The sequence below is a fragment of the Macaca fascicularis genome, chromosome 15 (genome assembly GCF_037993035.2).
Source record: "Macaca fascicularis isolate 582-1 chromosome 15, T2T-MFA8v1.1".
NCBI classification, from domain to species: Eukaryota; Metazoa; Chordata; class Mammalia; order Primates; family Cercopithecidae; genus Macaca; species Macaca fascicularis.
The window spans coordinates 125247061-125270400 of record NC_088389.1 but is presented as its reverse complement, the minus strand read 5'-3'; the positions used below and the strand labels follow the sequence as shown (position 1 = coordinate 125270400).

Below are 23340 nucleotides of genomic sequence, written 5' to 3'. Positions count from 1 at the left end.
AAAAACTAGTGAAATTTGGGGGAAAAAAAGTGTCTAGTTGATAATGTTATTAATGTTTCTTAGTTATAAAAACATACCACAGTAATATGCTAATAGGGGAAACTGGGTGAGGAGTATATACAAACTATCATTGTGATTTTTCTGTAAATACACGCTCAAATAAATTTTTTTAAAAAGAGTACTCCTTTTCATCTATACTCTTTTGAAAATTAAGCATGTAGAAAGACATGCTTTTTGACCCTCAATTCCCTTGGGCACTGTGCAGTAAGCTCAAGTAGCATCATGGTATCAGAGACTAAGGAGAATAAAAAAGGAGGAAACATATTTCAGATGGCACCTTTCTGCCAGGAGCGATAAGTACCTGAGGAAGGTAAGCAGTGCCAGGGCCAGTCCCACAGCAACTCCTTCATCATCCCTCCCTTTTTCCTCATGAGCTGCCCAAAGCAGCCCCTCAGTGTCTGATGTGCCAGGCCTGGAGGTGCTGATACGACATCTTTGCAGTGATGCTACTCAATTAACTGTTAACAACAGTGTCAAGGAAATATACCTGTCCTCTAATTCTAAAGATGCCATCATTCTCCCTCACACTATCCTTGCCCACAATATAACAACGGATGGGAATTAGAGACATTTTTCTCAGGTCAACTGATTTATTGCCCTCATGCTCAACCTACCAGATCAAACTTGCAGAAAGCAAGATGCTCAATGCTGGGAGAAACTGTTACTGGTCTAGGTTTTAAAAATGATCTTGTCTACTTTCTTTTCTGTGCTCATCAAACTGTAGGCTAAAATGATGGCACATTAATAAAATCTTTCTTGGCTAAGATTATGCCACACTGTATTGTTTTACCAAAAGTGAGTCTGCTTTTTTGTACCAGGACTGTACTTCTGGGACAAAGTAGCCCTTTCCATTCCAATTCCAAAACCTGCTGTCTTAGTTTGGTAGAAATACCACTGGTTTGCAATGCACAGTGTGAGTAGGCATCATGATGTTGGAGGAAAATATTCTGAACAGGATGCTGAGGCTATGTGCATACAATGGAGGGGAGGAGACGACTTACTTTATATTCACTCTGTGCAAAATAAATCAGTCGAGTGGGATAAAATAAAAATAAAGGCCAAAAAAAAAAAAGTATGTAAGAATCACCCTGAACCCCCCGTCCCCACCACACACACACACATACACGCGGTGGCTGGGGAAATCTCAGGGACCTCCAAGGTCCTAGAAAAACCAGGCAAGACTAGTTTTAGGACAAGACTAATTAATATCCGGACATAGCAGGCAGGCCAAAATCTAACAGCATCAAGTTGAGGGAAGCCAACAGAGGACAGAGTCACTCAGAAAAGGAAGTGGACATGCCCAGGGCAGGTTTGTTCACGCCCACTAGAACTCACCAGTGAGTTATGGTGTTTATATACAGACTCAGAGATGTTCCACATAGCTCAGACTATTCACATTTATTCATACTCTCCACAGAATTCAAATTATTCCATGTTTAACTTCACATTCTACAGTGAGTTTGTCTATAGGCAAATCTTTTTTTATGTATGTTCTATAAAATTTTTGATACTACAAAACAGAAGTTTTGTTATGTCAGTTCTAGGTGAATATTTTATCTCCAATTCTAAAACTGACATTTCCTCAGAAAAAATTACCTAGGAAAAATGTCATTTATTCAAAATATGAAATTTTATTATAATTATTTGATGTTTAATGCAATTCACTTTGTGAAGGGTTCTGTGTTTTTCCTTAAATTTTCTGATTTTTAATGAAGGCTCCTGATCATCCTGGATGTTGACAAGTTTTCTTCTTCATGTGAAGTCTCTGATGCACAATAAACTGATTAGTTTTTCTAAAACTGATTATACTCATAGGGTTTCATCTCTAACAGAAAGTTTAGGTTAAACTATGTGCATTTAACTCATAAGTCAAACTTGTAAGAGCTTAACAGACTATAAACTTAGTTCTTGCTTTAAAGCAACAAAAACAAAACCCTAGTGCAGACCCGGAAGTGAATTCTGTTCCAGCTTTTCAGACTCTAGCTTCCTTGACCTTGTGCTCTATGGTTTTCAACACACAGGACCCGTGTTTGCTGCAGAAATAACCTCCAATCCATCTTATGCACCAGAAAGACTGTGGGGTATTTTTTTTTTTAACAGCCAAGGTTAAGTGTGATATATATCATTAGCACCACATTCCATGGTCAGTCCTACCTGGATGAATGGCATTTTTTGACAAGCTATGAGCCTAATGGAAAAGGAAATGGCTAAGGGAAACAAGTTTCCAGCCTATGTGACATGAGTTTCTGCACTACGTGTAGTAAGGGATGCATTCCTTCAGGACTTCCCAAATCCATTACATGCTAGGGTTTTCTCTCTGGTATGCATTCTGGTGTGATGTACTCTGAGAGCTGCCTTACGGACAAAAGTTTTCCCACATTCATCACATTCATAGGGTTTCTCCCCTGTGTGAATTCTCTGGTGTACTCTCAGAGTTGAATTTTGGGCAAAAGCTTTCCCGCATTCATTACATTCATAAGGTTTCTCCCCTGTGTGAATTCTCTGGTGTGCACTAAGGTGTGATTTCTGAGAGAACGTTTTCCCACAATCATTACATTCATAGGATTTCTCCCCTGTGTGAATTCTTTGATGTACTCTGAGGGTTGAATTATGGGCAAATGGCTTCCCACATACATTACATTCATAGGGTTTCTCCCCTGTATGAACTCTCTGATGGGCACTAACATATGACTTCTCAGAGAAGGTTTTCCCACATTCATTACATTCATAGGGTTTCTCCCCTGAGCGAGTTCTAAGATGTGCTCTGAGATGTGATGTCTTGGAGAAAGTCTTCCCACATTCATTACATTCATAGGGTTTCTCCCCTGTGTGAATTCTGTGATGTGCCCTGAGGGCTGAATTATCAGCAAACGTTTTCCCACATTCATTACACTCATAGGGCTTTTCGCCAGTATGAATTCTCTGATGTGCACAGAGGTGTGTTCTTTGGGAGAAAGTTTTCCCACATTCGTTACATTCATAGGGTTTCTCCCCTGTGTGAATTCTTTGATGCACTATGAGGGCTGCCTTATAGACAAAAGTTTTCCCACATATGTTACATTCATAGGGTTTTTCCCCTGTGTGAATTCTCTCATGTCCACTGAGGTATGATTTCTGGGAGAAAGTTTTTCCACACTTGCTACATTCATAGGGTTTCTCCCCTGTGTGAATCCTCCGATGTGTACTGAGGCGTGTCTTCTGGAAAAAAGTTTTTCCACATTCATTACACTCATAGAGTTTCTCCCCTGTATGGATGTTCTGATGCGCTCTAAGGGCTGAATTATGGGCAAACGTTTTCTCACATTCATTACATTCATAGGGTTTCTCCCCTGTGTGAATTCTCTGATGTATTTTGAGGGCTGAATTATGGGCAAAAGTTTTCTCACAGTCACTACATTCATAGGGTTTTCTACCTGTGTGAATTCTCTGATGTGCTCTCAGGGCTGAATTGTAGGTGAAAGATCTCCCACATTCATTACATTCATAGGGTTTCTCCCCTGTGTGAATTCTTTGATGTGCCTTGAGAACAGAAATATGGGCAAAAGACCTTCCACATTCATTACATTCATAAGGTTTCTCCCCCGTGTGAATTCTATGATGTGCTCTGAGGGCTGAATTATGGGCAAAAGTTTTCTCACAGTCACTGCATTCGTAGGGCTTCTCGCCAGTGTGAATTCTTTGATGTGCTCTCAGGGCTGAGTTATAGGTAAAAGATTTCCCACAGTCATTACATTCATAGGGTTTCTCCCCCGTATGAACTCTCTGATGTACACTCAGGTGTGTCTTGTGAGAGAAAGTTTTCTCACATTCAACACATTCATAGGGTTTTTCACCTGTGTGAATTCTCTGATGTGCTCTGAGATGTGATGTCTTGGAGAAAGTTTTCCCACATTCAATACATTCATAGGGTTTCTCCCCCATGAGAATTCTCTGATGTCCTTTGAGATGTGATGTCTTCCCATTTTCACTGCCATCACAGAGTTTCATCTCTGCATCTGTTTTCTGGTGTCCTGTGAGGGGTAACTTGTAAGATCTCCCACAGCCATTGTTATCACAAGGTTTCTCTTTTGTGTGAATTCTCAGATGTTTACTGAGGTTTGAATTCTGACAGAAAGCTTTCCCACATTCATTACATTCATAAAGTTTGAATCCCACGTAAGTTCCAGGATGCTGAATAGGATGTGAACTTGAACAAAAGGATTTCGCACATTCTTCATATTGGTAAGGTTTCTCTCCTGAGTGGGGCCTCTGATGCTGAATGAGGTGTCCCTTCTGGTAAAAGGATTTTCTGCATTTCCCATGTTCATCAGAAAGGTAGAATTTATCTTCTGTGTGAATTCTCTGATGTGCTGTAAAGTCTAATTTCTGGTAGAGGGCATTTGTACATTCATTATAGTCACCAAATTTATCTCCAGTTTGTGTTTTCTGATGTACTATATGGGCTGAGCTCTGCCTAAAATTTTCTTCACATTTATTGCTTTCAAAAGCACTCCGTCCTGTAATAGTTCTCTGAGACTGAGTGAGGGGTGACTTCCTACTGAAATTAATCCCCCTTTCATTACACTCATAATGTGTCATAGCCATGTGAACTTTATTGTATTCAACAGTGGTGGTTTTGTCACAGGATGTCCCATATTCATTAAGATCACAGCATTTCCCCCTTGTGTCAGTTCTCATGTCATTAAATAAAGTGGTTTTATCAAAGTTTTTTCTAAATTCATCATCCTTACAGGACTTTTCTACTGTTGGAAAACTCTCAGGTGTAATACAAATTGTCTTATCATGTAAACCTTGTCCAGATCCATCACATTCAAAAGATTCCTCCAAAGTTTGAAATTTCCAATGCTGATCTTTCTTATAAGCTTTCGCATTTTTACCATGTTCATAAGATTTCTGTCCAGGATGAGCTTTCTCATGATTAATATCAAGCTGCAATTTCTCACACACATTCATGTATTCAGCCTTCTTTCTTGAATATTTTCTTTCACTTATAATTAATTCAGAAGCAATTGGCAAATTAATTCTATGTGAGTCACATTTACAGGGTAGTTTTTCTGAAAACTCTGGAGCTATTTCCAGATTAGATGGTTTTTCTAAAACTTTCTCTCGTTCTTTACTTAATGTTTTGTCAGCATCACTGATGAATATTTCTTGCCACAGAGGTTTTTCTTGTTTTTCCCAGATCCCTTTGATGTGATCAACTTTAAAATATCCTAAAATGAGAAAAATTTAAAATATACTATAAATCTTACATTTGTGATGGAGAAGAACTTATACTCATGTCTTGATTTTGATTTTGGTTTTTGAGATAGGGTATTGCTCTGTCACACAGGCTGGAGTGCAGTGGCGTGATCATAGCTCACTGCATCCTTGTACTCCTAGGCTCAAGTGATCCTCCCACTTCAGCCTCCCTACTAGGTGGGACAACAGGGGTATGCCACCATGCCCTGTTAATTTTTTTATATTTAGTAGAGACAGGGTCTTGCTATGTTGCCCAGGCTGATCTTAAACTCCTGAGCTCAAGTGATCCTCCTGCCTTGACCTCCCAAAGTGCTGGGATTACAGGCATGAGCCACTGTGCCCAGCCCGTGTTTTGTTATGTATTTTATTAAAGATTATGTTTCCAAAGATTAAATAATTCATGCACACAGACAGATTCTCTCCTCATGCATGCTGTTTATAAAACAGGAATTATTTCCGGGGCCAGTCAAGGTGGAGTAGCCCCTTTCCTCCCACATCTTCCCTCTTACAATTAAAAATCCCTAGACAAAAAACAAAACAAAACAAAACAAAAAATTAACAAATATAAACAAAGACTACAAAATGGAAAGAAAGTGAACTTCAGGACTTCAGAAATGACACAGTGGAGAATTCCAAGGCTATTCTGTATCTTTGACTGGGTGCTGAAGAAACCTACAATTCTGCACCAACAGGCACAGACAAAAAGAGCACAAAGAAAAGCCTGCTCCTTCCAGTCAGAGGTCTGAGACAATGGTGGTCTCACAGAACAGGAAACACTTTTGATGTTTTCTCATGCACAGGCCAAACCAAAATGATACACTCCTGTGGTTCCATGGAGTCTGAGGCAGGGAGCTAATTTTCCCCTGCCATAGATACAGAGGATCTGCATGCTCTTGTATGTTTCCCTCCATGAGCCATCAAGAATCCTGAGAAAGTTCCATTCTTGGGATATGCCAGGAGATGGTCACAGCAGCCACTACCAAAATTCTGTCTAGAACCAACTTATTATTTAATTTATGGAACAAATGTCTTGATCTGCAAGGGCAAGAATATAATAAGTTGTTTCAGGGCACTGACAGGAACTCATAGCAGCTACGGGAAGGAAAGAAGAAAAAAAGCAGCACAGAAGAGCAGAGGCAGGAATACACAGTAGGCCCAAAACTCAAGCAGAAGAGAAAGATAAAGTAGCACTTGCAATAACCATGGCTTGAAACCTGAAGACATAATGCATTCAACAGCTGAATTCACATTCTTCTCAAATGCACATGGAACAATCATCAAAACAGACTACATTCTAGACTGTAAGACAAACTTTCACAAATATATATGAAATAAATTATATGGAGGATGATCTTGAGTCACAGAGAAATTATACCAGAAATCGATTGTAAGTTAAATATTCCTAATTAACTCATGGGTGAAAGAATTCTCAAATGAGGTATTTTGAAGTGAATGAAAACAAAACAACACAAGAATACAGAAATTTGTGGATACGGCTAAGGCAGTACACAGAGATAAATTTAGGGCTTAAATTTTGGCCAGGTGTGGTGGCTCACGCCTGTAATCCCAGCACTTTGAGAGGCCAAGGCGGGTGGATCACAAGGGCAGGAGTTTGAGACCGGCCTGACCAACCTGGTGAAACCCCGTCTCTAATGAAAAATTAGCCGGGCATGGTGGTGCACAACTGTAATCCCAGCTACCTGGGAGGCTGAGGCAGGAGAATTGCTTGAACTCAGGAGGTGGAGCTTGCAGTAAGCCGAGACTGCGCCACGGCTCTCCAGCCTGGGTGACAGAGCGAGACTCTGTCTCAAAAAAAAAAAAAATTATATTTGAAAAGAAAGATCTCCAGTCAGATGCTTGTTTTCCCTTTAAGAAACTAGACAAAGAGAGGACATTAAATTGAAAGAAAGTAGAAGGATGAAAAAAAGTCAAACCAAAAGCTTAATTATTTAAAAAGTTTTTTTAATGATAAAAACCATCAGAGAGAAAAAAAGAGAAGACACAAATTATCAATACCAAAAATGCAAGAGAGGACTAACTACTAACAGACATTCACGAGATCATAAAACAACATTAACAATAACTCTGTCTTAGTTTGTGCTACTACGACAAATTACAATAGATTAAATGGCTTAAAGAATAAACATTTGTTTTTCTCAGTTCAGGAGACTGGAAGTCCGAGATTAGGGTGCCAACATGACTGTGTTCTTGTGAAGACCTCTTCTGGATTACAGACTACTCACTTCTTGTTATAGCCTTACACGGTGAAAAGTGAAGTAGCTAGCTCTGACATCGTTTTGTAAGAGCATTCTAATCTCTCTCTTTCTTTTTCTAACTATAAAAGCAAACTACCTTTATTTGGACAATCTAAGTGGAAAGAAGGGGTACGTCAATGTGTACTATAACCACAGAGAACATATTCTATGTCAAATGTTAAAACATAATGGCAGAATCATCTAAAAGACATTTATTTCTAAAGGAGCTGTCAGTGAAAAGGATATTTATGACAACATAACATATTAACTTAATTCAGTATAATGGAGGATATGTTAACTGAATGTGTAATTTACTCAAGTTTTAACTATGTTTGCATATCTAAATAAGGCTTAAGAATGTAATTAAATCTTCCTCTAAATGTGTGTGTGTGTGTGTGTGTGTGTGTGTGTGTGTGTATGTATATATGTCTGCGTGTGTGTATGTGCAGTTCCAAATAACTTCTGGACCAAATGGTTTTAACTAGTGAATTCTACCAAACATCCAAGGAAGAAATAATACCAATCCTACACAATGTCTTCTAGAAAATAAAAGATGGAATATTTCCCAAATCATTTTATAAGGCCTGCCTCATCCTCATAGCAAGATTAGGCAAATACTATTCAAGAAAAGAAACCTTCAAACCAGTATCTCCCATAACATAAATGCAAAAATGTCCCAAAAAGTATACAGAAATATATAAACACAGATAATACATCAGTGAAATTTACCTCAAAAATGCCAAATAGTTACTATACTGTAATACTATAAAAACTATAGTTTTTATGCTACATTTTAGGTCAATGTAATCTCCCATCAGTAGTCTGAAGAACTAAAATCACACAATACATCAATGCCAAAAATTTTAACAAAATTCAAAATCCATTTATTAATTTAATAAAAGTAATCTATAAAAAGCCTATAACTAACATTATACTCAAGACAGATTGAATGTTTTCCCTCTAAGATCAGGAAAAAAACAAGGATGCCCACTACCAGTACCTTTACACAAGATTGCACTGGAAGGACTGACCAGTGCAAAAAGCCAAGAATAAAAACACAAAGATACAGAGTAAATTTACACAGAAAATAATTAAAAATCTAAAAAGCTCCTTGAACTAATAAGTGTTTTTAGCAAGGGCCAATATACAAATCTATGCTTACAAACACACAATGACGAATTGGAATTTTAAATCAGAGAAACAATATTTACCACAGCACCAAAACAAAATTAAAAACAAAAATTTAAAAAGCCTCATTATCTGTGTTCTAAAAACTAAAAGACACTGATGAAAGAAATCAAAGAAATACTAAATAAATCAGTAGGGATATTTTGTGTATGGACTGGAAGACTGTACATTGTTGTCAATTCTCTTTAACTTGCTCTACAGATTCAACGCCACCCCAGTTTAAATGCCAACATGTTTCCTTTGTAAAGATCATGAACCTCATTTAAAAATGTATACAGAAGATGAAACCTGGAGAAGTACTTGACTTCAAAACTTAGTAAGCTAGAGTAATCAAGTTAATGTTGTATTGGCATAAGGAAAGACATGTAGATGAATGAAAAGGAATAGAAACGACAAAAATAGACCCACAAATACACAGCCATCTGTTTTCTAAGAAAGGTGGAAATGCTGTTCAGTGGAGAAGTAACAAATCTTTTCAAAAAGTCATGCTGGAATAACTGGACTCCCTGTTCCAAAAACATTAAACTTGACACATAACTCATGCTTTATATAGAATTTAACACAAAATGGATTATCAACTCAGTGTAAAAACTGAAGCTGTAAAATTTCTAGAAGAAAATAGGATTCCTAAATCTGTTACTTTGAGTTTCAAAGTTTCTAGACAGAACAACAAAAGCAGGTTCTGTAAAAGAAAATAAGTTGGACTTTATCAAAATTAATATTCAGTTTTAGTGAGCCTCCTCTGAAGTTATATTAGCAGGAGTGAGATGCAGCATCACTGCCTGCCTCGTGGGGATGCAAGTCCGGTTCCCGACTGATCTGATGCCCTGGGGATGGAAGAGGAGGCTTCTACTTTTTTTTTTCTTTTCTTTTTAAGACAGAGTCTTGCTCTTGTCCCCCAGGCTGGAGTGCAATGGCACAATCTCGGCTCACTGCAACCTCTGCCTCCCAGGTTCAAGCGATTCTCCTGCCTCAGCCTCCTGAGTAGTTGGGATTACAGGTGCCCGCCACCATGCCTGGTTAATTTCTGTACTTTTAGTAGAGACGGGGTTTCGCAATGTTGGTCAGGCTGGTCTCGAACTTCTGACCTTAGATGATCCGCCTGCCTCAGCCTCCCAAAGTGCTGGGATTACAGGCGTGAGTCACCGCACCCGGCCAAGGCTTCTACATTAACCCTGGACATGGGTGAAAGATCAAGGGCCTCCCGAAGACTCTGATGACACTATAACCACCTTGTATTTTGTCAGGTGCCAAGACCCCTAGTGCATCTGCATTCTTCTTTCCACCCTTCAGTAGTGAGATCTCGGCTCACCATTATCTCCACCTCCCAGGTTTGAGCAATTCTCATGCCTCAGCCTCTCAAATAGCTGGGATTACAGGCGCAAGCCACCATGAGCGGCTAATTTTTTTGTATTTTTGGTAGAGACAGGGTTTTGCCATGTTGGCTAGGCTGGTCTCAAAACTCCTGGTCTCAAGTGATCTGCCTGCCTCGGCCTCCCAAAGTTCTGAGATTACAAGTGTGAGCCACTGTGCCTGGCTAGATAGTGCATTTTTTACAAACTGAAGGTTTGTGGCAACCCTGAGTTGGGCAAGTCTGTTGGTGCCATTTTTCCAACAGCCAGTGCTCACTTTGTGTCTGACTCAGCAGTTTTTAGCAATCAAATATTTTAAATAAGGCATGCATGCTGTTTTTTAGACATGTTATTGCACATCTGCAAGACTAAAGTATAGTGTAAACATAACTTTCATAAGCCCTAGGAAAACAAAAATTGTAACTTGCTTTATTGTGAAATCTGCTTCATTGTAGTGGTCTGGAACGGAAACTGCAGTATCTCTGAGGCATGCCTATATAATACATACATATATTCAGGTGCACTTAGTGGGTAGAAAGGAATACATTTACTCCATCCTTCCCCTGGTAATGCATTCTGTATTTTATTAAATCCTTCCCTAAGAAGAGTCATTAACCTATTCTACATGATCTTCTAGAATATTTCTACTTTTGCTTTGATAATTAGGTCTTAAGCCAACTGAATTTGATTTTTTTGTTTTGATCTATATGGATACCTCAAGATCCTTTCCCCATTTTTCTCCAATGTCATCTATCTAAGACCACTGTCTATCAAGTGCATGTTTTTTCTTGAACTTTCTACTCTGTTTCACTAATTTACTAAACCATCCCACCCCCCAACTCCGTGCTACTTAGCTACACAGAGTTTTACATAAAGCCTCAATATCTGGCAGAGCGGCAAATCCTCCTGTATCACTGTCTTTATGAATGGGATTGTGTTTGGTATAGCATTACATCTTTACAAATGTATCCCCCCTTGAATTTATTATATAGGTGTTTCCTCTGTTTTATCTTTGATAGGGTTAGCTAAAGTTTAATTCATTTTATTTTTATTGTAAGAAATATTCCATTTCTGTTTTCCATTTATTTCTAATTTTTTTTTTTCTTTTTTGAGTTGGCGTCTCGCTCTGTCACCCAGGTTGGAGTGCAGTGACATGATCTTGGCTCACTGCATGCTCTGCCTCCCAGGTTCACGCCATTCTCCTGCCTCAACCTCCTGGGTAGCTGGGACTGCAAGCGCCCACCACCATGCCCGGCTAATTTTTTTTATTTTTAGTAGAGATAGGGTTTCATCGTGTTAGCCAATTAATTTCTAATTTTACTTTTAAATTCTGCTTTCATTACTGTATTTTTGATGCTGTTCTTGCTTAATTTATTAATGAGACTATGACCTTCCTTCTGTCCACTACTTTAGCTATATCTGATGGTTTCTAACTTGCAGCTACAATTATTTCATTACAGAAATCAAATCCAAAATTGCGTTACACTTTTTTGCATATTGTTTAAAAAAGATACTTTAAATTTTTTCAAGTGGATTTTTTTCATTTTATTATCAATTTCTAGATTTAGCAAACTAGGTTCAGAGAATGCTGTTTGTGTTTATTCGAATTTGTTGGATTTATTGAGGTCTTCTCTTTAGACTAATAGTATACTCTATTTTATCATTATTCCATTAAAACATTAAAGTTTGGTTTTTTGCATTAGCATACATATACACAAATGTATGGTTCACTTTAATACAAATGTAATTTATGCCCTCTCTAGGCATATTTACTTGTTGTCCATTGTACCTACTGTTTAATCAGATAAGACATATTATGATGTCCTAATTCTAATGAGTTTTAAGTTCTTAGAACTCCATTATTTTATGTTTTGGAAACATTGATATTATATTATTTGGTGCAGTTATTCAAATCCTTAAAGGTTTTCATTTCCCTGTGCTCTTGAACGAGAGCTCTTCCTACTTTAATGAATTTGTTGCCTGAATTCAAATCTGAATGATACAGAACATGAAACCTACATTATTTTATCTTTAATGACTCGACAACTTTACCGATGTTTTATAATGATCTTTCTATGTTACTTATTTAGGGATATCCTTTTTAGACAATCAATGTGATCCAATAATTTACATTTAGTGACTCGGCAACATGCTTGATCTAAATGATGTCCATCTTTATGTGATGCTATTTGTTGGTATGACTTCAAACAGAAACCTTAATTGTGCTTCACTTCTAATAATTAAGATGATTTTATTTTTCTGTTCTAAAAATGACATTGAAAACTATAGTTTTTTAAGATTCCTGGAATCATTTATTAGTACAAAAGCTAATAGGCATATAAAAAGATGCCTGATATCATTAGTGACCAGGGAAATTGTTATAGACTTATTTGTGCCCCTCCCAAATTCTTATCTTGAAGCCCTAACCCCCAGTGTAACTGTATTTGCAGACAAGGCCTTCAAGGAGGCAGAAAGGGTAAAAATGAGGTCATAGGGAAGCACCCTAATCCAGTAGTACTGATATCTTTATGAGAAGAGGAAGAAACACCAGAGTATTTTCTCTCTCCCCACTGTATGTGCTCCCACTGTAAAGGCCACATGAAAATACAGCAAGAAAGTGGCTGTCTTCAAGCCAGGAAGAGACGCGTCACCAGAAACCAACTTATTAGCACTTTCAGCTTGGACTTCCAGCCTCCAGAATCACGAGAATTTCTGTTGTTTAAGCTACCCAGCCTATGGTATTTTATTATGATAGCCCTAGCTGACTAATACAGAAATGTACATCAAAACCACAGTGAGATATCACTTCGCATCCACTGGGGTGGCTCAAATCAAAAAGTCAAATAATAAGTATTGGTGAGGATGTGGAGAAATCAGAACCCCCACATGCTGTTGTTAGGGACGGAAAAAGGTGCATTTAGAAAACAGTCTGGTGGTTCCTCAAACAGATAAAGACACGGATACCAAATGACCCAGCAGTTTCACTCCTAGGAATGCACATGAGAGAAATAAAAACAATTGTCCATGCAGAAACTTGTAAATAAATGTTTATATTAGCATTATTTGTAGGTGGAATCCCAAATACCTACTGACTGATGAATGGACAGACAGGTGGTATCTCCATACAATGGAACATTATTTGGCCATAAAAAGAATGAAACATGCATTCTATAACAGCACTCGTAAACATTATGCTAGGCAAAATAAACCAATCGCAAAAGACCACATATTATGTATGATTCCATTTATATAAAATGTCCAAAATAGGCAGATCTATAGAGACAGAAGTAGACTGGTGGTTACCTAGGGCTGCAGAGGGCAGGGGGGACAGGAGAGTGGTAACTAAAGGGTACAGGTTTCTTTGAGGTGATGAAAATTAACTGTGGTGATGTTTACATATACAGTCATCCCCTGGGGAGTTGGTTCCAGGATTCTCTTGAATACCAAAATCCATAAATGCCCAAATCCTTGATACAAAATGGCATAGCATTTGCATATAACCTATACACATCCTCTTGTATACTTTAAATCATCACCATATTAACTATGCTACCTAATATAATGTAAATAGTTGTTATACTGTATTGTTCAGGGAACCCTGACAGGAAAAAAATGTCTATATATGTTAAATGAAAGTGCAATATTTCTTCCCTGAATAGTTTGGATCTGTGGTTGCTTGAAGTCACTGACCCGTACACTTTAAAGGAGTGAATTGTAGGAATGTGAATTATATCTCAATAAAGCTGTTAAAAAAGAACTTTCAAAGGTGCTCTCCCTCTAAAGTCTAACTACCCCCAGGGGGCTCCTTCTGCTAAGGCCCACTCACCTTGGTGCTTCTGGTTCAGGAATTCATCTTCTAAGGACCATGGCTCTTCTCCTTGCTCCAACCTGGAGATCACCTTGGGTTTAGTAATGCAATATCCTATAAACAAAATAATTGAGGGTATACATGGACCAGATTCACGGGCTTTTGGGTTACCACAAGGGGAAAAAAGATATGGCAGCAAAGCATCAACAGGGTGTTCATTTGAAGTTTTTAATGGGAAAGTAATGACATGTTGCTTTTGTTTCTGTAAAGGTTTCAACTACTTCAGACCTTTTAATCCAAAGCCCTTTAATCTCTATAAAGGGTCCATGTGTTTTGATACTTTTTAAAAAGGGAACATATATTCTCAAGACAGACCCATGGTAAGCTATGCTCACCCACTGAGATGAGGTGGCTGTAGTTCTCCAGCATCACGTCTCTGTACAGGGTCCTCTCAACAGGGCCCAGGTGCTGCCACTCCTCCTGGGTGAATTCCACAGTCACGTCCTGGAATGACACTGATGCCTGTAACAACATTTATCACAACAAATGTAACAACGGTTTGTTCAAGGGTTCAGAATTAGGTGACATAGAAAATATCTTTGACAGCTACTACTTTGAGGCTCTAAAATGAATGGTTATAAAGGCTTATTTTAGACCCAATATTGTCTTAACATATGTTACTCAATTAAAACATTTTTTAACTTGCCATAATTTATCTATATATATTTATGAATTCTAGATATTTTTAAGACAAAAAAATTCAGCGTAAAACAACTTCCTTCCAACCACCTCCTTCCTTCTTCCACATCTCCGCAGATTATCTGGGGTAGTCTTTAGGACATTCACACCCTTCCTGGCCATCATCACTGTCGATTCTGGGGGCTAAGGAACAGATACATGTGAAGTCTGGAGATACCCTGACCAAACTTATGTACAAATAAATGTATACAAATATACAAGGCTAGAGCACGTGAAGAGCAGAGAACAGCTACAATAGTTGTAACCAAAGAGACCAGCATAAGAGAACACTTCCTACACTGAGGTCATAGCAATGGATTTAAGAATAGGGATGTAACCACAGAAGAGAAGCAACACCCATTTAATAACTACTTTCTTGTACAGCTATTCAATCTAGCCGTATGAGCAGTTCCTTTTTAAAAATTTTGTTTTTAACTGACAGAAAGACAAATATTTCAAATTATATCTCACTTACATGTGGAATCTAAAAAGTTCAAACTCATAGACGTAGACAGTAGAATGGTGGTTACCAGAGGCTGGGTGTGAGGGGTGAGGAATGAGGAGGCATTGGTCAAAGGGTACAGAGTTTCAGTTACATAAGAGCAACAGTTGTTCCTCTTATGGAAAATAATAATGTAATGTATATTTCAAAATGAGCAGCTGCTTGGTGGTGCCAAAACTGGTATTTGGGAAAGAAGAAAAATGTGTTAGAAGGTTCAGTGAGAGTTCTGTTCATGGTGATACGTAGCTAGAACTGTTCCTTCAACCAGGACACACATGATTTTAGAGCACAGAAGGTAAGATGGGGATGAAGACAAGCATTTAGGAGTCACTAGCAATTTAGGTGGTGAGTGAGGCTGGCAGAGACAGACAGACAGCTCCTTGAGCACACAGGGATTGAAGAAAGAAAAGAACAAAAACATCTGAGGAACCACAAAGTAGAAAAAGTATAGGCCACAAAGCCAGAGATGTTTTCTGAAAAATAATAATAGAATCAGGAGGGGACAGAGTCTTAGAAACTGAGAAAAGAGAAAGTTTTCACAACAAAAAGACTTCAAATTCAAATTAGCAAGTGATGACAGTGAAGATACTGAAGATCCAAGAAAATTCCTTCTTCCATAAAAGCAATGAGAAACTGGCAAACACTGCAGAATCAACTTTTTCAGAACTCTAGAAGCTACCAAAGGCTTACAGCAATCTGCAGACCATTGGTATGAGAAAAACAGCTGCATCACAGTAAGAACAATGATCTTGTGTCATTTCAACCTGCCCTATTTCCATCCCTCTCACTCCAACTTAGCACTAGCTTTGAGAAACGTCTGAAACAACAGGAGAATCCAGCGGCCTGGTATCCACTGGATGAGGCCGACTGGGTCACAGGTTGGCCAAAGTCTCATTCCCAGAAAACCCTCATTACCTGACCTAATCTGTGGTTCCCGGGAAGAAGTGACTTGCAAGGCTGATTGTCTGAATTAAGTCAGAGTTCCCCAGTGTGAAAAGCCTTATCCTTGAAGGCATTTGCCAAAAACATTCAAAGGCAATTGTTTAACTTAGCAGCTACCTGAGGCAGTGGATAACACCTGACATAAATAACAGCCTAATTGAAAAGTTTTTTAGAAAGGAAAAACTGGGGAATGGGATGTTCATAAAGCTTTTGAAAAGCTCCTACAGATTCTAGAGACTCTAGGTCACCTACAGGCATAGAGCTGAGCATATGCCCAGGGCTGTGATTATGCTCTGGAAAGACGTGAGAAGGCCCTAAACTGTCACCCTGGGTGACCCTGAGGTTTGGGGTAAACAGGAAGTGAAGGTTAACATAGAGTTATAAATTGCCTGGATGACTGTTGAAGGAATGCCCCAGCACTCATGAGGCTCTTTGGCAAAGACTGAGAGCCTTACTTAAGGTTTCAGGCATTTAAGAAAATTTCTGCAGACTTCTGCGGCCACACATGACAATAAACACAGGCTCTACTGAATCAATTAAAAAGTCACTAGACAAATTTCAACAACGACCCCTGCAAATTGAGAATGTTTTCTAGAGTTGCCACCTTATTTTATTTAAAATGTATAGTTTTCAACAAAAAAATGCAACACAAGAAAAGAAACAACCAAGTAAGACCCACATGCAGGAAAAAAGTATAATCAACAGAAACTGCTCATGAGGAAGCAGGCACTGGACTTAAATAGATGACGACTTTAAATCAACTATTTGACAATGGTCAAAGACTTAGAGCAAATGATATGTAAGGACCAAAGGAAAGTATTAGAATAACATCTCACCAGATAAAGGCTATAAATAGACATAAACTATAAAAAGGGACCAAACAGAAACTTTAAAGTTGAAAAGTACAAAACTAAAACAAACATTTTTACCAAAAAAAACCTGTTCAACAGCAGGTCTGAACAGGTAGAAGAATCAACCAACTGGACAACATGCCCACTGAGATTATGCAGTGAGAAACAGAAAGAAAAATAACAAGAAATGAACTGTTGGACAGCACCAACATATGCCAAATAGACTAACAGAATAGAGACAGAAAGGGTCTAAAACAATATCGGAAGTAATAATGGCCAAGAAACCCCCAAATCTGATGAAAATGATAAATCTACACACGCAAAACGCTTCACAAATTTTAAGTAGGATAAACTTGGAGAAAGAAATCCACACTGGCTGGGGGTGGTGTCTCAGCCTATAATCCCAGCACTTTGGGAGGCTGAGGCAGGCAGATCACTTGAGGCCAAGAGTTCGAGACCAGCCTGGCCAACATGGCAAAACCCCATCTCTATGAAAAATATAAAAATTAGCCAGGCATGGTGGTGAATGCCTGTAATCCCAGCTACTCCAGAGGCTGAGGCACAAGAATTGCTTGAACCAGAGGTTACAGTGAGCTGAGATCGTGCCACTGCACTCCAGCCTGGGTGATACAGCAAAAGACTGTCTCAAAAAAAAAAAAAGAAAAGAAAAAAAGAAAAAAAGAAATCCACACCTGGACATGAGAATCTGAATGTTAAAAAGACAAAGAGAGAATCAGGAAAGCCACAACAGAGAAACAAGTCATCATATTACAGGCTGATTTCTAATGAGAAACTATGGAGCACAGAGGGCAATGGGATGACATATTCAAAGTGCTGAAACAAAGACTGTCAACCAGTAACCTCCATATCCAGGAAAAATGGAGAAACTGTAATTTTCTCAGGTAAACAAAACCTGAGAGAATTTATCACAGGCAAGACTGCCTAAAAGAAATAATAAAAGGGAGTGGTTCAGCAAAACTATGGAGACAGAAGAGTAGGTTAGTGGTTGTTTGGGGCTCAGAGGGAATGAAGTGGTAGTTACAGTGTCCATAGCTTCTTTCTAAGGCAATAAAAATGTTCTAAAATTGACTGCAGTGATATTAGCATATTATCTGAGAATATACTAAAAAAAAAAAATCACTGAATTCTACACTTTAAATGGGTACATAGTGATATATGTGAACTGAGTCTCAAAAAGCAGTTTTAAAAAAAGAAAAAAACAAGGGAAGACAAAATCATTTGGAGACAACAGAGAAGACTAAAGAGCCAAGGACAGAAACTGAGGCTGAGCCAAGTGAAAGGACAAGGAAGGTGGCTCCATGAAGACATCAGCCGGGGAAGGACCGGCGAGGGGCAAGTATCACTAACAGAAACGTTCCAGGACAGAGTGAGACATTGAGGCAAGTGCTGCAGAAAAGCCAAGCAAGGAAAGGAAAAGACCACACCACTGGATTTGATTATACTCTGGGTAGGAATACTGGAGAGCCCAGGCAAGTGGCAAGAAAAACCAAGCCATCCCATGGAGAGTTGACGTTAAATGCTAAGTGGGGAAATATCTGAAAGAGAACAGAATTTTGGACCATCTGCTGAGCAACCTATCATGGGTATTCAAAATATGTATGGAGAGTGATTTTAAAGACATTCAGTAGATTCATCAGAAAAATGTTAAATTCCACCCTTTCATTGGAGTTTTTGAAAAACAGTACTGAACGTGTTCAAATTTAGCATTACAGTTTCTACTTCTATTGAAGAAGTAATACTCTGTCATTTGGCAATTCATTAACTAAGTCACCTACTTGAAGAACAATAAATACATTTCGTTATCTTTATGTTTATATTCCATGATAAATCGGTTTGCTTTATCTTTCTCATCAATGTAAACCTTTAAGTATTGTCTGTCTGACACTCCACCATGGCTGTCAATAACCTCAGAAATAAATCTGAAGCTTAATTTGGTAAATTTGTAATATCGAAGGATCTGCATCTATCCACATGCCACTTTGCGCTGCTATTAATCTGCATTTCTACATCTTCTAGGAATGTGTCTGATCCATTTCTGTTTCTACTTTTCCATGTTAATGTAAAGACACATAAACCCTTACAAAACCTATTGTAAAATAAACTGGTTTTTAAAAACCGAACTCACCTGAGAGATGTTCATTTTCTGCTGCTCCTGGAAGAGTGGAGAGAACTGTGGAGGTTCAGCTGGGAAGGAGGAAAGAGCAATGGGGTCATGAAAGACCTGGTCTGCCTCACAGTTCCTACAGAGATGGTCCCTGACATGAGATGGTTCGACTTGATAATGGTTTTCCTGCGACATAATCCCACTGTAATCAAGGAGCATGTAGTCCTATTCATGTGCCTAAAAAAAATATCATTGCACTCAGCTGGAAAAAAGGATTCCCAATGCAGAATGTCCCTTCCACTCTTGAAAAGGGACAGGAGGGACCACTCAAAGACAGCCACACCTGAATACGTGCATCTCTGATAGGATTACATGCACTTAAACTTGCATTTTCACTGAGTAAAGTAATACTGTTTTTTGTTGATTTACTAATAATTATGTTGATTTATTAACAATTATGTTCCCTTTTGACTAAGAAAAAAGTAAAAATAAAACAAAGGATTAAGCAAGTTCAGGTATACAGAGATGAAGCTGTTTACCTTCATTAAAGCTAATGTCAAAGAACTACTCAGCTGGGCGTGGTAATCCCAGCAATTTGGGAGGTGAACTGCTGGAGGCCAAGAGTTCCAGACCAGCCTGGTCAACGTGGCGAAATCCTGTCTCTACTAAAAATAGAAAAAAATAAAAAATAAATTTAAAATTAATTTTTTAAAAAAAGAACTACTCAGACTGACTTATTAATCAAGTTCTTACTGTCTTTACACCCAGAATTAGCGCTTCCACAGAAAAAATCAAGATGGGATTTTTTTTTTTTTTTTTTTTTTGAGACGGAGTCTCGCTCTGTCGCCCAGGCTGGAGTGCAGTGGCCAGATCTCAGCTCACTGCAAGCTCCGCCTCCCGGGTTCACGCCATTCTCCTGCCTCAGCCTCCCGAGTAGCTGGGACCACAGGCGCCGCCACCTCGCCCGGCTAATTTTTTGTGTTTTTAGTAGAGACGGGGTTTCGCCGTGTTAGCCAGGATGGTCTCGATCTCCTGACCTTGTGATCCGCCCGTCTCGGCCTCCCAAAGTGCTGGGATTACAGGCTTGAGCCACCGCGCCCGGCCTATTTTTGGGTTTCCAATATAGGAAATTCTTCCTCTACTACCAGGAAAGAGGGAACATCAGTATTACTCTAAATGCCACAGGTGATGATGAACACAGTGTGAGAGGGACTCAGAATGTGGAAGAAGTGAAGGCAGAAAGGAAAATAGGCTGCTGTTTGGCATCTGGACAGCTGATTACGTCTTCCCTGGATAGCATGACCTAATCAGCCCTCCAGTAAAGTGTCTTTTTCCACCCAGCTTGACAGTCACTCATCCCTCTCAGCCCCAGGGAATTGCCTTCTGCAAGTTAGTCCACAGCAAAGTCACACGGTCTGTGATGGCTTCTGGATGTGGCAATATCACTAAATCTGATGCATACATTATATAGGGAATCAAGAACTGCCTCTGGGGAAGCAATCAGGACTTGCTCCTTTCTAGAATCTTCTGCCTCTTCTTTGACGTTCTAAAAGAGGTCTCCGTCATATAGGCTGTTCTTCTATGGCAGTAGTCCCTAGGACTCCCTCTTTACTGCCTCACACGAGCTGCTTTGCTCCAGAGGAGCTGGGACTTGGGCCTGAGAAACAAACGCAATTGAAACCTTCACCTAATACCTTAGACCTGACTCTTGAGATTTACTCGAAATGTGCTATCCAGCACTGCAGCCATCAGCCACAAAGAACCACTGAACACCTGAAGTTTGGCCAGTGCCACAAGTCGAATATTTAGGATGCAATGAGTTAAGTAAAATAAAGCCGTAAAACTGACTTTGCCTGCCTCTTCTCTTCACTGTAGCTACTGAAAAATTCTAAGCTTTTTTTTTCCCCTCTTTTGAGACAGTCTCGCTCTGTCACCCAGGCTGGAGTGCAGTGGCTCAATCTCGGCTCACTGCAGCCTCTGCCTCGGGTTCAAGCGGTTCTCGTGCCTCAGCCTCCCAAGTAGCTGGGATTACAGGAGTGCACCACCACGTCCAGCGAATTTTTGTCTTTTTGTAGAGATGGGTTTTTGCCATGATGGCCAGGCTGGTCTCGAACTCCTGGCGTCAACTGATCCACCGGCCTAGGCCTCCCAAAGTGCTGGGATTACAGGCATGAGCCACTGCGCCTAATCAAAAATTATGAATTGTATTTGTGGTTTGCCTTATCTTTCTACTGGACAGTACAGCACTAGAGTATCAATCTGTGCCTTTGAGGAGACAGCAGGAACAGTACAAGAGGATTCAGGAGCCTCAGCCTGAATCAGAGGTTCTGTAGAGACCCGACAAATCGCAGGATGTATTTACCACTTGGTGAGATTCTGTCCACATTCACTTCACAATCATCTACACAGATCTGGTGACAGGCCGCTCTGCATAAGCGCTCTGAAGGCTTTAGGTAGATACTGGAAAGTCTGGGTTTCAGGCAGACAGCATATTAGAAAGAGCAGGATAGGGAGTCACATCTCTCGGCATTTGCATCTCACCTCTCTCACCTACTAGCGTGTGCTCTGGGGTACCCATCCCCATGAACTTTCGTCCATTTTTTAAAAACGGCACGTTTATACCAAGGAGGGTCGCTGGGAGGGTTAGGTGAAATACCAAACGATGAGAGTAAGTGTCTCATAATTGTGAGAGCAGCTTACATTTCACACAGTGACTATTACGGACACTTGACAAAATGCTTTACAGGTGACAACTTATTTAATTCTCAGACTAAGAACACGAGTTACTAGTAACCTCCTCCTGTTCGCCGTCAACCTTATCCACGCACATTGCCCTTCCCGCGCCCGCAACCCCGCGGGGCCCGGCAGCCCTACACCTGCGGACAGGACTCAGCCCGGGCCAGTGCACGGGGCCGCGGAGGAGAGGGGAGGGCCATCCTGGGGACTCCTGAGACTGCCTGCTGCAGCCCCCCGCACACAAGCCCGCCCGTCCCCAGGCTCCTGGGCCGCGCGGAGCCCTGTCACCGACGCTCTCACCCCAGGTGCGCAGCCTCGGCTCCCGCGCAGACCTACAGACTCGGACACCTTGTCCCTTTCAGGCCCCGGAGGTCGGACGGCGGGAGGTGGGGCTGGGTTTACACATGCGCAGAGCGAGCGCCGAAGCCCCATTTCCCGAAGGGCTACGCGGCAGGCGCGTAACGTTGAAAACTACACTTCCCGTAAGCCCCTGCGTTCGAAGGAAGTACTATAATTTTTTCTGCTTCTTTGACCGGCTGGGAGGGACCTTTGGAGCCCAGAGTTTTCCCAAATTCCCGGAGGTTGTCAGCATGACCACAAACTGCGAAGCGTGGTTCTTGGTACGATCCTGGTTGGAGAAAAAGCACCTGAAACAGACATTAACAATTGGGGAAACATGACTATCGACAGGACATTAGAAATATTAAAGAAAATTACCATTACTTTGAGAATAATGGCTAGACAATGTAGGACATTGTTCTTATGTTTAAACGATATGTACGGAAACGTTTGCAATTGTATGCTTGTAGTTTAATTGAAATACTTTAAAAATAATTTCTCAAAACAATGAGAGAAAGTAGATATAGAAATAAGTGAAGAATTGTTAAATCTGTATAATACGTGCATATGCTGCTCATTTTACTATTTTCTACTATTCTGAGAGTCTGTTTTTGTCTGTTTTTTTGCTCCACAGTTCTGAGTTCTGAGTTTTGCCAAATGCATAATGTCTTTTAGTGGGATTTCCACCAATGCAATGATGTAATATCCACCATCATGGTATCATAAAAAGTAGTTTCACTGCCTGATATAGTTTGGATTTGTGTCCCTGCCCAAATCTCATGTCAAATTAAAGGAGGGGCCTGATGGGAGGCGATTGGATCATGGAGCAGATTTCCCCCTTGCTGTTCTCGTGATAGTGGATTCTCACAAGATCTGATGGTTTAGAAGTGTATGGCACTTCTCCCTTCGCTCTCTTGCTCTGCCATGGTAAAGCTGTGATTGCTTCCCCTTCACTTTCTGGCATGATTGTAAGTTTCCTGAGGCCTCCCAGTCATGCTTCCTGGTAAGCCCGCAGAACTGTGAGACAATTAAACCTCTTTTCGTCATAAATAACCCTATCTCAGGTAGCTCTTTATAGCAGTGTGAGAATAGACTAATACAGAAAATTGGAACCAGGAGTGGGGTACTACTATGAAGATATCTGAAAATGTGGAAGCAACGTTGGAGCATAGCTTTTTTTATTTTGCATTGTGCCAGCAACAT

General features: G+C 39.9%; 1 protein-coding gene across 10 annotated transcripts; it reads right to left on the bottom strand.

The window, feature by feature from the left end:
- Positions 1-1441: 1441 nt before the first annotated feature.
- On the bottom strand, positions 1442-22192 carry ZNF658 (zinc finger protein 658). 10 transcript variants are annotated; one of them, XM_065530842.2, is made up of 7 exons: positions 22099-22192; positions 21425-21531; positions 19602-19727; positions 19084-19142; positions 14300-14426; positions 13923-14018; positions 1442-5273 (listed from the first exon to the last, which is right to left on the bottom strand). In XM_065530842.2, the coding sequence occupies exons 4-7, from the start codon at positions 19096-19098 to the stop codon at positions 2338-2340; spliced, it is 3174 nt and encodes a 1057-aa protein (XP_065386914.1). In that variant the 5' UTR covers positions 19099-19142; positions 19602-19727; positions 21425-21531; positions 22099-22192; the 3' UTR covers positions 1442-2337. The 10 variants fall into 10 exon arrangements, with proteins under 10 accessions (XP_065386914.1, XP_073871883.1, XP_005582400.3 ...); XM_074015782.1 differs by having other exon boundaries at positions 13923-13984; XM_005582343.5 differs by lacking the exon at positions 19602-19727.
- Between the last annotated feature and the right edge of the window lie 1148 nt (positions 22193-23340).

What these genes read in the sequence shown, in the direction of transcription:
- ZNF658 (XM_065530842.2), bottom strand. An exon ending in CAGCCACCTCATCTCAGTGG is followed by an intron (nt 14,019 to 14,299) that starts GTGAGCATAGCT and finishes TTTTGTTTATAG; the next exon opens with GATATTGCATTACTAAACCC. An exon ending in CCTGAACCAGAAGCACCAAG is followed by an intron (nt 5,274 to 13,922) that starts GTGAGTGGGCCT and finishes TTCTCATTTTAG; the next exon opens with GATATTTTAAAGTTGATCAC.